Source organism: Pygocentrus nattereri, chromosome 6 (genome assembly GCF_015220715.1).
Source record: "Pygocentrus nattereri isolate fPygNat1 chromosome 6, fPygNat1.pri, whole genome shotgun sequence".
Taxonomy (NCBI): domain Eukaryota; kingdom Metazoa; phylum Chordata; class Actinopteri; order Characiformes; family Serrasalmidae; genus Pygocentrus; species Pygocentrus nattereri.
In genome coordinates, this window is record NC_051216.1 from 32,048,620 (window position 1) to 32,062,381 (window position 13,762).

General features: G+C 39.0%; 2 protein-coding genes across 5 annotated transcripts in view; one reads left to right on the forward strand and one right to left on the reverse strand.

The window, feature by feature from the left end:
* Positions 1 to 1,209: 1,209 nt before the first annotated feature.
* On the reverse strand, positions 1,210 to 4,321 carry fundc1 (FUN14 domain containing 1). Its single transcript, XM_017695159.2, has 5 exons — positions 4,217 to 4,321; positions 3,234 to 3,390; positions 2,928 to 3,003; positions 2,689 to 2,817; positions 1,210 to 1,894 (listed from the first exon to the last, which is right to left on the reverse strand). Exons 1-5 carry the CDS (start codon positions 4,233 to 4,235, stop codon positions 1,817 to 1,819), a joined length of 459 nt encoding a protein of 152 aa, XP_017550648.1. The 5' UTR covers positions 4,236 to 4,321; the 3' UTR covers positions 1,210 to 1,816.
* Positions 4,322 to 9,666: 5,345 nt separating this feature from the next.
* The window catches only part of kdm6a (lysine (K)-specific demethylase 6A), a 75,630-nt gene continuing 71,534 nt past the window's right edge, over positions 9,667 to 13,762 (forward strand). For 3 of the 4 annotated variants that reach the window (XM_017695231.2, XM_017695233.2, XM_017695232.2), the window contains exons 1-2: positions 9,668 to 10,174; positions 10,327 to 10,390. In XM_017695231.2, coding sequence (XP_017550720.1) covers positions 10,002 to 10,174; positions 10,327 to 10,390 — 237 coding nt within the window. In that variant the 5' untranslated portion in view covers positions 9,668 to 10,001. Of the gene's footprint in view, positions 10,175 to 10,326; positions 10,391 to 13,762 lie in introns of all 4 variants that reach the window. The other variant, XM_037539646.1, reaches the window with a different exon arrangement.

Below are 13,762 nucleotides of genomic sequence, written 5' to 3' on the forward strand. Positions count from 1 at the left end.
GGTAAGATAGTGATAACCCTGAAAAAAATGTTTTCTTTGGGGACTATCTTGCCTCACAACACCATACACGTACGCCTCAGCCATGAATGGCTTTTTTAAACTGAGGCCTAATCTTTGCCTCAAAACTTTAGTAAAACAATGTCTCACACATGCGGCAGCATATTCATACCCATATAACGTAGTAACTCTCTATGAGGGAGCTTTTAGAGGCATGAAACTCAGTAAGTTTCTCTAGATCAGAGCACATCAAACCACTATGAATAACTTTGTTTACATCTTGACCTTTCAATTTTGCAAATTTTGAAAAATTGGTGGAATTCCCCTTTAAGGCATGCCACTCGCTAGAATCTAACAGTGACCTAAAGGTTTACAGCTGACCACACGTTTGAAAGGGAATCATTTTTACTGTAAGACGTATTTTCCTTCAAATAGTGTTCATACACTGTGCTGATAAAATGTGATGTATAAACCAAATGGAATTTTAAAGTAGGCAAAACCCCTCTACTAGTAGGCTGCCACTGTGATAATGCCATATCAAAAAGGTTCTTTCTTGGCTAATGTCATGCTCAGAAGTTAGAAAGGCAGAATCATATACTTAACTTAAAGTGGATATCTGGTCGGCTGTTCCTCAGTCAGTGGACAAGAGATTCAACAGCAATGATGTCTCAACAAAAATGACAACCTACTTGTAGATGAATTTTGTTTATTTTTAACAATTAATCATGTATTTTGCTTGGTTTATTGAGCATTTTCAATAATATTGAACACTTACACCATGTTGAGGTTTACATGTCTCAAATAAATAATTATAAATATGAATATATCATGTTGGTGGTTGTGAAGGACCCCTTTGATGAGATGCACTATGCAGAAGAGATAAACAGACATCAAGGCTGTCTATGTAGTGTTGGTGGAAGCTAACAGCTGAGGTATATTGTTAAAAAACTAGATTTCTTTTGTGAACCATGCGTGACTAATGGTGTCAATATCTATACGACGGGGCCAGTAATTATTTTGTGGGGCCATGTGCCCTAATGCAATTGCCCTACCTGCTTAACAGTAGCCACACAACTGGCTACATCCAATACACTTACCATTCTTCAGATCTGGGAAGCAAATGCTTTATGAACTGTTACAGTACTGACTGGTCTGTAATTTGGTGGTGACTTCAAATATTTAGATATGTAAACATTTATATCTACAAGGTGATGCATAAATAATGTATCTTTTAATAGTTACATTGTTACTGCAGATAACAGTACATATGTTACTGTAGGTAAGCTTCTAATTTCCAGCAAATTGGCACTGTGTGCAGTATACGCATAAAATACATTGGAAATAAACTACAAGTAGCCACTTGTGAAACAACAAACAAAAAAGGCATACGAAGAACTAAAATGTTGCACTGTTTGGCAAAACATAACTGACAGATTCAGCACTTCACAGATCAATACAGGGCTAATACATGACACATATTTCATATTTCATGTGTGACAAATAAACAGCCCTGGGGTTGGCAACTGCAGCATATTAACAACACCAATCAAAGTAAGTGTAAAACTGATCTTATTTGCATTCCAGTTATTGACCTGATAAGTTACTGTTAACTTTATAATATAATATGTGCCACTTTCTTTCCAGCAGAGAGGCCCAACTCACTATTTCCCAGCACTGCCTCAACCACACTAGTGCAAACTTTGTTATAAAACAACCATGTTTTAGTGTTGTGCCCCTGTGATACAGCAACTGAATAAAACAGTGAGTAGAATGCCTCTGGAGAGGCAGAGTCCATGTATACAGCAGGTCCATCTGTGATTTAGGATGCCAAACCCAGCAGAAACCCTCCAACGAACCCACTTGAGACAACGATATTTCTCTTCACAAACTCTGTGGACTGTAGAGTAAAACAACAATCACAATGAGATGCCAGAAAAATAAATATAAGCACATAATAAATCTAGTGCAGCATGTATCATGATTTTATTTAAAAACTGAAAAATCGTGAACTGCTACCAGTTAAAAGACGCATGTACCAAAGTAATAGTGCTTAGTACTGGGTCACTCATTTCAATCTATAATACAAACTTCTGGACAGGAATATGGAAGGTTTCTGAAGTACAGCCCAGTGTCCTAGAAGCCACATTTTCACCCACAATTGAAATAATATCATTTTCCACTCTGCAAAAGACTTATTGTGTACATCAACAATTGCACGATTACATCTTAAAGTAAAATAGGGCCACTTTCATTATATTTTGATGAATTTGTCAAAAGGCTTGAACAAGCTAGGATTTCATAAGCCAATATGAAGACTCATTTTAACCTCCAAAATCTTTTTGGAAATATCATGATGACCATTAAAAACACTTTAAACATAAAATATTACCTGCAGCTAAATTACTTTTCTTATAATTAAAATAAGTAAAACGTATTATCTGATGCTTCTTTGGACATCCCTACCAATGTATTTAAATAAAATGCACAATGATACTATGGTATGAACAGAATTACTCAGTCGTTTAAAAGCAATTACACATGATCAGTGTTCCTCTTATTTATGAGCTACACCTGTGTGAGCAATGAGTACACCTTAAAGCAGCAGAAATCACTAATTAGAAGAGGTGTTTGGATTCTTTTGGACATAGTTTACTGTAAACTAGATCCGATATGAAAGAGTTAATAATCTACCTCTTCAATAAAGGAGTTGAGCTCTGGAGCTGCTTTGTTGGCCTTTTTCTTGAGATGCTTTTTCGCTTTATTGACATCCTTCTTTACTTTCTTCCAGTCGACCTGCACATAGCCACTGTGATTTGCAATCTGAAAATAAACATCACAAGGTTGTTTACTGACTGTGACTGTGACAGAGGCGTGTGGAGCTACTGTATTCTCAAGTCTGTGGTATTTGAATTGTGTGGCATTATACTTACTTGCAACAATAGAAACCCTCCACCTACTGCAGTTGCTGCAATTTTCCCAACCTTCTGAAAGAGATAACCAGCACACCTAGGACACAAACAGTGATATAAGTTCATGCATTGCACATTATATTGATATAAATGCTTACTTCCTTTCTATGTCTTTCTGCTTTTTACAGAAGACAATACGGCTACTACTTGGAATAGCAGGCATACTGAGAAGGGGCTCTCTACATTTCCTTTTGAAAGAATGATGCCTGAAAAAACACATCAGAGAAATTGAGTGATCTTTGGGTGAACCTGAAGGTCCATATTTACCAGCCTGTCACGCCACCCATCATGAGCTGCGTCGCTACCGAGTACTTTTCAGCAATGGGACCAGTATTGCTCCCAAAAACTCGACTCCACCACTGATGTCGCCTGGCATAGTCAGTGATGTCCACCACCTCATACAACTCGTCCTCACTCTCTGCCTCTGCAGAAAGATAAAAGAGGAATATATGACATCCTAACATCCAGAATCACAAGAGACTTTGTGAAACACAACGTGCATAACCGAAGCACATAAGCTCTTCCATACAAAATCATTCACCTGAGGCATTATGATGCTTGAACACAAGTGATTTGTGACCTGAAGTTTAGACACGTTTCACGGTAGAACAAATGTGACACAGGGAAATATAGAGATGAACGTTACTCTTTTTTATATCTAGGTCTACGACTTTGTTGGAGGTCTGTCTGGCTTGGTGTTTTATGGGAACCAGAATATCAGGTGCAGCAATGAAAGACAAAGAGAAACCTTAAGCATTAAACACCTCTGTGGCACAGCCAAAGGGTGCATTTCCTCATTTTTCACTCCTGAACGTTTTACTCAGGTGAGCCCCCGTCCTTCACAATCTTCAGGGTTAAATACAAAAGCTAACGACATTTCATTGTGAATTACAAGCTTTGGTGAATGGTCCAACAGCATAAGGAGAAGACATACTACCTTATGCAGATTAAAAGCAAGACATTGTAAGGAAAAACGAGAAAAAAGAAGACAGTAAGAAACTGCTTCAGGATTTGTTCTGAATTGCATTAACGTTACACCAGTGCTTAGCATCCAGCGTCGGCTTAACCCGGCACAGTTCAGTCAGGCTAACGTTAGCAAACGGCAAAGAAAGCTGACTGCTGGATGACGAGCACCATGTCGACTACAGTGACGTAGTGCGTCTTTTTAAACACCACCGTCTGTTGAGACTTAAATGAAATAAGGTCGTGTAGCATCATTCGAGATGCAATAGGGCTAATTAGCTGTTTACCTTCTCCGCGGTCCGCCATTTTACGAGGCTACAGCAATGTTGACAATCGGCTCGTCTCTACTGCGCATGCGCGGTTCCCGTGCACTTTCACACCAACGCAACCCGCAGCGCGCCTTCACAAAATTCCCTTTACCGAGCGAAACGCTCTTAAAGAACACGTCAAGTGTCATGAACTGGTGAGAGGAAATGTATAACAAACGTGTTTTTGGATGAAATCTGCCTGTACCATACCCCACCGTCTAAAGCCTCTAAGTTAAACTGCGGTTAGGTAGTGTTGTAGCCGTCTTGCAGTAAAACGTGGCGCGTCTGTTTTGGAAGTGGGAAAGAAAAAGTCACGTTGGAAAGTACTTTGCGAAAGTAGTCGACCTTCTCGAAAATTCACAACATTTTCTGCTTTACAAGTGATAATTAAACATCATTGTCCAACTTCCAAATACAGATTATTTAGTCTTTTTAAAAAAACAGCACCCTAGTTGTCTCTCACACAAAAAAGACATTCATGCAAAGTGTATTTGTCAAACACATATGAAAATTTATTGCAATGACCAAAAATTAATTTTTGCTTAATGCACTTCAAATAAATTGTATATAACGGTTTAAATACATTTTGGAATTTAAAAAAAAGTTTGAAATATGCTCACGTATATAAACATTCCTGCCAATTTCTTCTCTGGATGAGAAGTTTTCTTCTCCATTTGTCTTAGCAGGTTTGCAGCACATTGTGGTCGGATGATATTTGCAATTTTCACACAGCACTAGCGGGACTGAAGGACTGGGTCACTGTTGGACATTGACCTATTTTGTTTTTGAGCGAATCTAGTGTTGCTTTTGACCGTACGCTTGAGATCGTTGTCCTACTGAAAGGTGGACTTTCTCTCAAGCTTCAGTTTCTTGTCAACCAGTTTCTCTAAGAGCAAGGGTCCTAAAGATCTATCACCATGCAGAGTTTAGTTCCAGTCCTAATCTAGCACCCTTGACCCAGGTAATGAAGGCCTTCAGGGGCATCTGAATATTAGAGCCAAGTTGGATTTGAACTCTCCAGGATGATGGCTATCCAGGGCCAAGATTAGTACAGTCTGTTTTACTCTGTCCATTAATCTTTCAGCTTCAACAAGATGGCCATCCCGGCTGGTGAAGACCATCCCAACAGATATTCACTGTAGGGTTTGTAGGGTGGGGTCAGATCATTTGGGGCAGTTTAAAGGTATTGTGTCTCTTGTTCTGATTGGTGTTATTCAGAGCAAGTGCTACTAGTTCTTGAGGGACCATGCTTAATTGGAGGGATATTGTAAAAGTGCGTGTGGTGGTGGTCTCAAAGCAATCCATTAAACCGCATAAGAATAAAAGGACGTAACAACATCTCCATTTTATTTTTTGAGCCCATTAAAATGTCATATACATAAGTTATTATTGAGAAATGTAATTCAAATATGTAGCCATGATATGCAGGTCCAACAAAAAGTAAAAATACTAGGCACATTGTTTATTTTTAATATGATATCTGTTCCTACACTGTTAGAAATAAAGGTACCATGCAGGTAGATGATTCATTCATCACTGTACAAACAGTGTAAACATTCCTTCAAAGGTACAACAGTGGTTTTAAGGTCCAATTGTGTACCTTAAATAAGCTCTTCCCAGTGGAAATGTAGATATTTGTATCTTTTATAAACTAATTTTTTAAAACAGAACCTTTTGATAAAAAGCCTGGAGACGAGAGAAGTTGTATGAAGCCAATACATCTTAGAAAATATAATTATGCTACGGTTATGTTCCATGACTAAAGGTACTGGGATGTACCCCTGAGGGTACCACCACAGTGACAAGAAGGGTACTGCCCCAGTGACAGTGTCATACCTTTTTTTCTGAGAGAGTAATTAAGAAATGTGTTATATAAATTGGGACAGCATTTTATTAGGTGATATATATTAAAGGCATGCTTTCACAGTGGAAAAACAAAATGAAATGATAAGAGAGAGAAGTGTAATTTCTAATGTATGTACAGTATATCATGCATTAGAATTTAGTTTTGGGGTACATGCAGAATGAGGTGTCCAAAGGCAAAGAAGTGTCACTCTCACCCTTTTTCTTAAGACATAGGCAAGGTTAGGTTTGTGGCACTTATAGTACTTTAATATTTGGGCAAAATGCTTTCAATCTTCCTGGCAAAACGTTTTTGACAGCCACCCTCTCATACAGGCCATTATGCGACCTCTTAATAGTATAGACCGGTTCTCCACTGTCAGCCACTGAACTCTGTGGCTCCTTCAAAATGATTCTTGGCCTGTTTGTGATATTTGAGTTATAAAAGGTGCCGTTTTTTACTGTCTTACAGGTGTGCTATTGACAAACTGGCCTCAAGGAGTGACCCATAGATATCTAAATTATGCTTTTATGTGGCTGGAGTTAAAAAATATGGCATTTATTTTAGTGGTTTACAGTTAGAAGTGAATAGTGTCCAATTAAGAGACAAACATGTCCTTTTTTTATCCATGTAGCTTGGAGCTTCTGGAGCAGATGGGTTTGGATACTTATGCAACCAGCATATTTCAGTCTTAAATAAAAAATAAAATTATGTAGACAAACCCATTTTAGAGAGGGTTGAATGCTTTAGCGAATAAGTACATATAGAAAAATATTGTTGCTTCCAGAAAAGAACCTTATATCTCCAAAGTGGGACTTTACAAGAGAAGAAAAACCTCATTAGCTTTTAATGAAAGTTAATGTAAGAAGATTTTTAAGTAATTTGTGCCATTTTCTGCTGGCCCATCATAAAATTTTAACACAATGCAAAATATAAAACAGTGCGAAAGAGTGAAATATAACAAGTTTTTGCATGGCTTAGCTCTGTTATAGTGCAAATTCTATATTTATGTGTAGAAAATGAATAAACATGACCAGACCAACATGCTTAAATTTGAATACATTATATTTAAATTAAGGGAGCTCAATAGAGCGCACTTTTTAAGAACTTTTAAAACCATAATGGTACTTTAAAGCACACATGAAACATACCTTAACTTTAGACTTTAGATTTAGTTTAAAGTTAGTTTAGACAGCAATATGAAACTATAACACTGACATTGACAATTAGACTGGATTTGAACTAGAAGTATCTTGTCAACATGCGCTAACGCGCTCTATGAGTGAATTAAGGGGAAAACCTTGATTCACCCGGATAAGAGGCCAGATTACTATAGATGCTGTAAGCAGTCAAGTTTTTTACATCATCTGCATTCATCATTTGCATATTATAATACTAGTATTACAGATATTGTGATGATAATAAACAAGTGATACATTGTACAGCTCTATAGTCATATAAGAAGTCTCAGAAAGGTATCGAGCATTCTTAAAGATCATGCTAAACATTTCAAGCTATGGGCAATCTTAAAAACCTGAAGAAACTGACCATTATAGACTAGCTACTATATTTGATTCCCTCTATAGTCAACATGGAATATATTTTTGTTCTGAGGGTTCAGATTCAGATGTTCCATTGTCAAATGTAAGAAAGTGATCAATGAAGTTTCTTACTGCCTGTGGTCTACCTGCTTAAAGCTCCAGCCAGCTGCAATAGCCAGTTTTTTCTTCAGGTTGATCATAGGCATTATGTCATGTGCCACTAGACGCTATTGATTTCAAGTTGATTTCTGGGGTAGAGTCTTGCTGTTTTATTGACGTATACTAGAATTATGGACTATTGAGATGGAAATGTCCATAAGCACAGATGGCTTTATTGTGTTCATCCTAAAGGCATGATATTAGGTAGTGCTGAGTCACCCACATCAATCTCACAGCTGTTGCCTGCATGTGATTACAGCCTTTGCCATCACTAAGACCCATTTGCTATTGATTCCTTATTGTTTGATATCCCATTTTCAGCTTTCTTCTGCTTTTCCTTTCAGCTAATACAGACTGTGTACTTGTGCATTGTGTGAATCCAGAGTGCAAGATGAGAACCCACTATTATTTATAATAACATATTATAAGTACCTTAACTTATCATAAGAGAGTTTAAAATAGAGTTTTTCGCTGGAGTTGTGAATCTGCTCAAGATGTGAGAAGCATCAGCCTGCAGTTAATCAGATGAGAAAGGTGTTGACTACACTGTTGAATGATGTAGAAAATAGTGTGTCTTATATTTTGTTGCTGTGCCAAAAAAGCAACAAAAAAATTAAATAAATAAATAAAAAACATTCTTAACTTAAAATCAAAGTTAATGTAAAAAAAATGCACCATGGTCAGTACATGAACAAATCTTTCAGTTTTGTCATTCACTCATGGAGACCTGTTTGATGATGCACTTTGCTCCTCAGCATTCATATCTGACATACAAATGTAGAACCACAGACTTAAAAGCAACTTAGCCAAACTTGAGTCTACATACATGCAAAACATGTGAATCCAAAGTCTCTGTGGTCCAAAAGATGGTGCTGTACATCTCATTTTTCAGTCAATAATTCTTTGCTTAACAGAAAACAGAATAATGCTGCTTAACAGAAAAACACACATTTGGTGAACCATTTTAGCTCAAATGTCCAGCTCTAGCTCGTTTTGAGCTGTTAACTTGGTTTATGCCATTAATGTGAAATGAGAACAAACTGTGACACTTTTTTTCACTGCACGTTTTGTAGAAACTCAGCATTTCTTAAACTACCATTTAACTAAATGCCAATTTAAAGAAACTGAAATTCTAATGTAAACCTCAACTCTACATTAACTTCAGCCCAAAACCTAATCCTAAACCTAACTCTAACCCTCACACTGTCAATAACCTACTAAAACTTACTTTTTAAAACTTTACTTTTTAATAATTTGAGCATCTATAGATAATATTTAAGGCACTTTTAAAACAAAGTGTCACTGGAAACAAACAGAAACCCTATATTAATGTGTCATAAGTAAGAATGTTATTCTTTGTGAAGATTATTATTATAAATGAAAGGATATTAGAGAATAAGTGCTCATAAAAGAGCTTATAAGCAAAATAGATTAAAAAAACACTATATGGCCTAAACAGTTAACACCCTACATGAAGCACTAGCCTTGTACTTCAGACTGGAAACAGACTCTGAATGCAGTGTTTAATATCACGTATTATTACAAAAAAGTCCTAAAACTTAGAAGGAATAAAGAAAGGGAGGTGGGGCACTACCCGTTTATCATAAGCGGAACTGGCACTGGTACCCAGCGCGCCTATGTGTGTCTGTGTACAGTTGAGACTTTGAAATGGCAGCTGTCTTAACCAATGAGAACGGTGAAGGCGGAACGGCGTAATCACAATACAGCCGCGCGGGCCAATCAGAGCGGGCGAACAAAGAGCGTAAAGTTGAGGGTTTGTTTTATACCCGCCCCCTTTAAAGTTTATGAAAAAGAGGGATCCCGAGTCAAGGCCGGTCACGTGTCCGCGCACACGAGCAGCCATTGGCCAAAGCGGCAGAGGAGGCGTTCCCAGAGCGACGGCGTGGGTTCGCTTGAGTGACACAATTATAACAAGTTTGAGCTGGAGACTGGGGGCCAAGTTTAACATATCGCCACATTATCACCTCAGCGGAAAAATCAGAGGCGTTGTTGGTCTACATGTCTGCTGCAGTGTCGCTGGAAAGCCGAGAGGAATATGTGCCGAGGACAATGTGAAAAGAAGGGCTGTTTTTGAAGGAGAGTCTCTTTTCCTGGCGGATTTGGCATCTTGTTCTTTTGCGTTCGGGATCGGCGCGAAGGTGCCGGCGGCGCTGATACATTAATCTGGCCGAGTTGGTCCGCCGTTCGCCCCGCTTTCTCCATGAAGCCGTGCGCGGTGTCGTTGGCCGCCGCAGCCTGCGCTGCTGGTCCGAGTCTCGGCGCTGCTGGCGATGATGAGGAAAAGAAAATGGCGGCGCGAAAAGCGAGTGAAACCGAAGAGGACTTTCCAAAGCTCACGGAGCAAGAAAGGGAGCGCTTAGTCGGCATTGACAGGTCAGACAAACCCTGCCTTTCAGAGCAGTTCTGGCTGTCTGTTTAGTGAGTTGATGTATGCAGAAGTCGTGAAAAACCAACGCAGTGAAACTAAATTAACACGGAACCGCCTGTGTGTGTGTGTGTGTGTGTGTGTTGTCCTCTACTTGCAGCTCACTGTTTGGATTTCAGAGGCTTCATGAAGATGGCGCCAGAACGAAGGCCTTGCTGTTAAAGGTAGTTGAGCACACAGTCGGCTCTGAGCTGGCACTCACCGTTTATCGCTCCACACACCGTGAGAGAGGGAGTTAGCAGGAGTTTATCTGGTTTTATGTTTGCGTGTGCAGCCCGATTCGTTTAGGCGGTACATTCTTTTGGGGCTTTTTAATCCGTTGAAGTGTCCAGTTTCCTTCGAACTGCACTTTTGTTGTACTGGACCCTGTTTCTAACTAGTTATTGAGCTTTCTGTTAGTTCGCTAACCAGACTTGCACTAACGTTAGTTGACCGTTTGCCAGCGAACGTTACAGATGAGAGGTGTAAGATTTATGACTGCACTTTTAGTCGTTTAAAAGACGTGCACGGAACGTTTCATCTCGTCTTTAACTGTCACTGCAATATTGGTACGAGGCTTGGCAACTTCTTAATCCAATTTTCCCGTTCCACCTTAAACAGTGCAGCAGTTAGGTGTTTGTACACGTAACTGCTGCACCATTTAAGGTGGAACGGGAAAATTCGAATAGGAAGCCAACTCCAACCTCGTAATATTGATTAGTTAACATCCGCTCGGCTAAGTTAATTGTGGTATAAGGGTGGCTATAACGTTAATGTACAAAATATCTAGCCACACCAAATCAGGCTAACGTTGTGATTTTGTAGGTTTGCTTCCTCTGCCGTTGTTCAGTCTAATGTGCTTGGCTAACTGGTTTAACGTTAGCCTGAGAACCCTAGCAAAGCTGCCGACGTGTGGACACACTCTAGCTAACTAACGTTAACTAAACCTAGCTAGCCAGCGGACACCTTTTTATTCCAGGCATCTTGAGTATTATTGTGTATAGTTTGCTAAGTGCTGGTTGCGGTATAAAGTAGCGTTTTCGCGCTGACCATTCAGCGAACTTGCTGGATATTTTAGTGTTAGGAGCAGGTGGACCGCTCCCTAAGATAGGTTAGCTAGCCTGCTGTTTGTTGGGTAGGGTTTTTGGTTGCACGTTAACGTGTTAGGTGTAACTATTATTAGGTAGTATTATTATTGTATTAATTAACTTATTATTAAACTTCACTATATGTGATAGTATTATCATTAGGTATTGAGTAGCAGAACTCAGACCTGTGGCATTATTTAGACCATTTGTCTAACTAGGGCTTGCTCGCAGAACGGCCATCCTCCTCAACTGTACCACAAACCCTAGTTAGTTTAGTTAGCTGGTCAGTTCTCGAAGGACGTGCACTGCGGTCAGTTCAAATAGTATTTAGCTGTACGTCTTAGAAGAAAATAAGAAAACTCTGTTATACAGAAGTGACCTCTCTTGTGCTTGTGTTAACCATGGCCTAGTGCAGGATCCTGTTCACAATTGTAAGATTGTATTATAGCAACAGATCCAGTACCAGTTTCATCATGTTAAGTAAAAGCCAGTCCGTGACACCTTTGAAGCAGATCTGAGTGAATCTGTACTGTAGTGTTGACAAGCTTTTATCGCCCTGAAGTTTTAGCAGTGTTGTAATGATATATGTGATAGATATTGAATGTTGTTGGTGACATATTGTCCATATTTTACTAAGTGGTTGGTTAATTCTGTTTTGTGTGTTTTATTAGTGTAGACTTAAGTTCCACATTGTTCTGTATAAAAGTGTCATGATATTGAATCAGTGGCCATAAGAATAGTTGAGAAATATATATACTGAAGCGTTATTGAGCTTGTCAGGACGTTTTGAAGGAGAATGCTAAACTCTTAGTCTTGTGTGACCTTGCTAGCTGCTGTATTGTGTAGCGCAAGGCAGAAGCCAGAATTACGTTGTAGTTGTAGAGCGCATCCTCAATAGTGTTGTTTTTACGTGAGTACTTAAATACTGGGCGTGCCATGCCTCGTTCAAGTGGTCCAGTTTGCTAAGGAGGCCATGTGTTAGGCCTACACAATTGCATCGTAAGCACACCATTGATAGGGTTCTGTCCAGGACTTTGCCTCGAAGCATTAGATTTTCAGTGAAATTCGATTGGACTCTCAAACCACTAAAATGTTGCAGAGAACTAACCTTGGCCTAAATAAGTTTTATTTATTACTGGAATGATGATATTTTGTTAATGTAATATATTTTGTCCATATTGCTCAGCTTTCTGTTTTAAACTTTAAGGTTAGTGAAGTGTTGCCTTACAGTTTGTCTTGATCAGTTTCATGCTTGATAAAATATGCTACCTATGTGTTCATTCTGTTTTCATTTTGTTTGGCTGAGTTTATTGGTAAAGCGAGGGTGTACATTTCTGGGGGTTCAATGGGTGCCCCTGTTGTATTAATAAAGTTAGATAATTAAAGAATAGCATTATTTGGCTGGGGCATGAAAATAAAATTGAAATGTTATATGATAAATCCTCCCATGAAAGTGAAATATGGTAAAAACTGTCTGCTAGCAGTACATTTAATGCATTGTAAAGACTATTCCTGTCCATGAATACCTGCTCCGGAGTGTAACCTGTTGGTTACACTATGCCACACAACCTGTGTGGTTGGTATAGTGTAGTGGGTAACACCTCTGCCTTCTACGCTGTAGACTGGGGTTCAATCCCCTGCTTGGACAAGTCCCCTACACTATACCAATAAGAGTCCTTGGGCAAGACTCCTAACAGCACCTTCGCCTACCTGCGTAAAATGATCAAATTGTAAGTCACTCTGGATAAGAGCATCAGCCAAGTGCCGTAATCTGCCTGTTTGTTGTGAGGGAACTATCCATCCACTAGTGCTATAGACTGGTTAGGATAAGATCCATGTCTGCTTTTGGAAATTGTCTGTATTGCTCTGCTGATGTGCTACATGGCCACATTAAAGTTAAAGTAGGTCGAAAGGCTCTTCCTGAAAGCAACAGTTATTTGCAACACAGTGTCATATTTGCTAGTGGGAAAATCTGATTTTTCATTTAATTGATGAGCACAGAGTTTCTGAGTTGGGAGCATATCAACAACAACAAAAAAAACAACACGATAGCCGCTGATAAACTGACCGTATTTCAGTTACTCGTCAGCCATGGGATTAACACTGCAGGCTGAAACCATCCACGTATGGAAATATATATATAATATATATACACAGAGTCGCTTTGATAGCAGGGGAAAAAAGTAAACCAAAGACATTATTTTCACTTCTTTCCAACCAAAACAGATTGAACACACACAAAATTGTACTTACGACCTCCAAAGTCGTAAGTAGGAGCTTCCAAGGAGGACTTGAAGGAAGCAATAGTCCTCTTGGTCTTGCAAACCAGACGTCTGACCAGTGTCAGAAATTTTAATGCATTTCATAGCTTAGTGTGATTAAGAACTGCCTACTTTGACAGGATGGGGTAATTTGACTGACATGCCAAATAATCAACCACAGGCTGTTCTTATGTGTGATGAGTGGTGG

Excerpts from the sequence above, each read along its gene's own strand:
- fundc1 (XM_017695159.2), bottom strand. Across the intron at positions 2,818-2,927 it reads GAGGGTTTCTATTGTTGCAA|ATTGCAAATCACAGTGGCTA; the intron begins GTAAGTATAATG and ends GTTTATTTTCAG. Across the intron at positions 1,895-2,688 it reads TCAACTCCTTTATTGAAGAG|TCCACAGAGTTTGTGAAGAG; the intron begins GTAGATTATTAA and ends TTTACTCTACAG.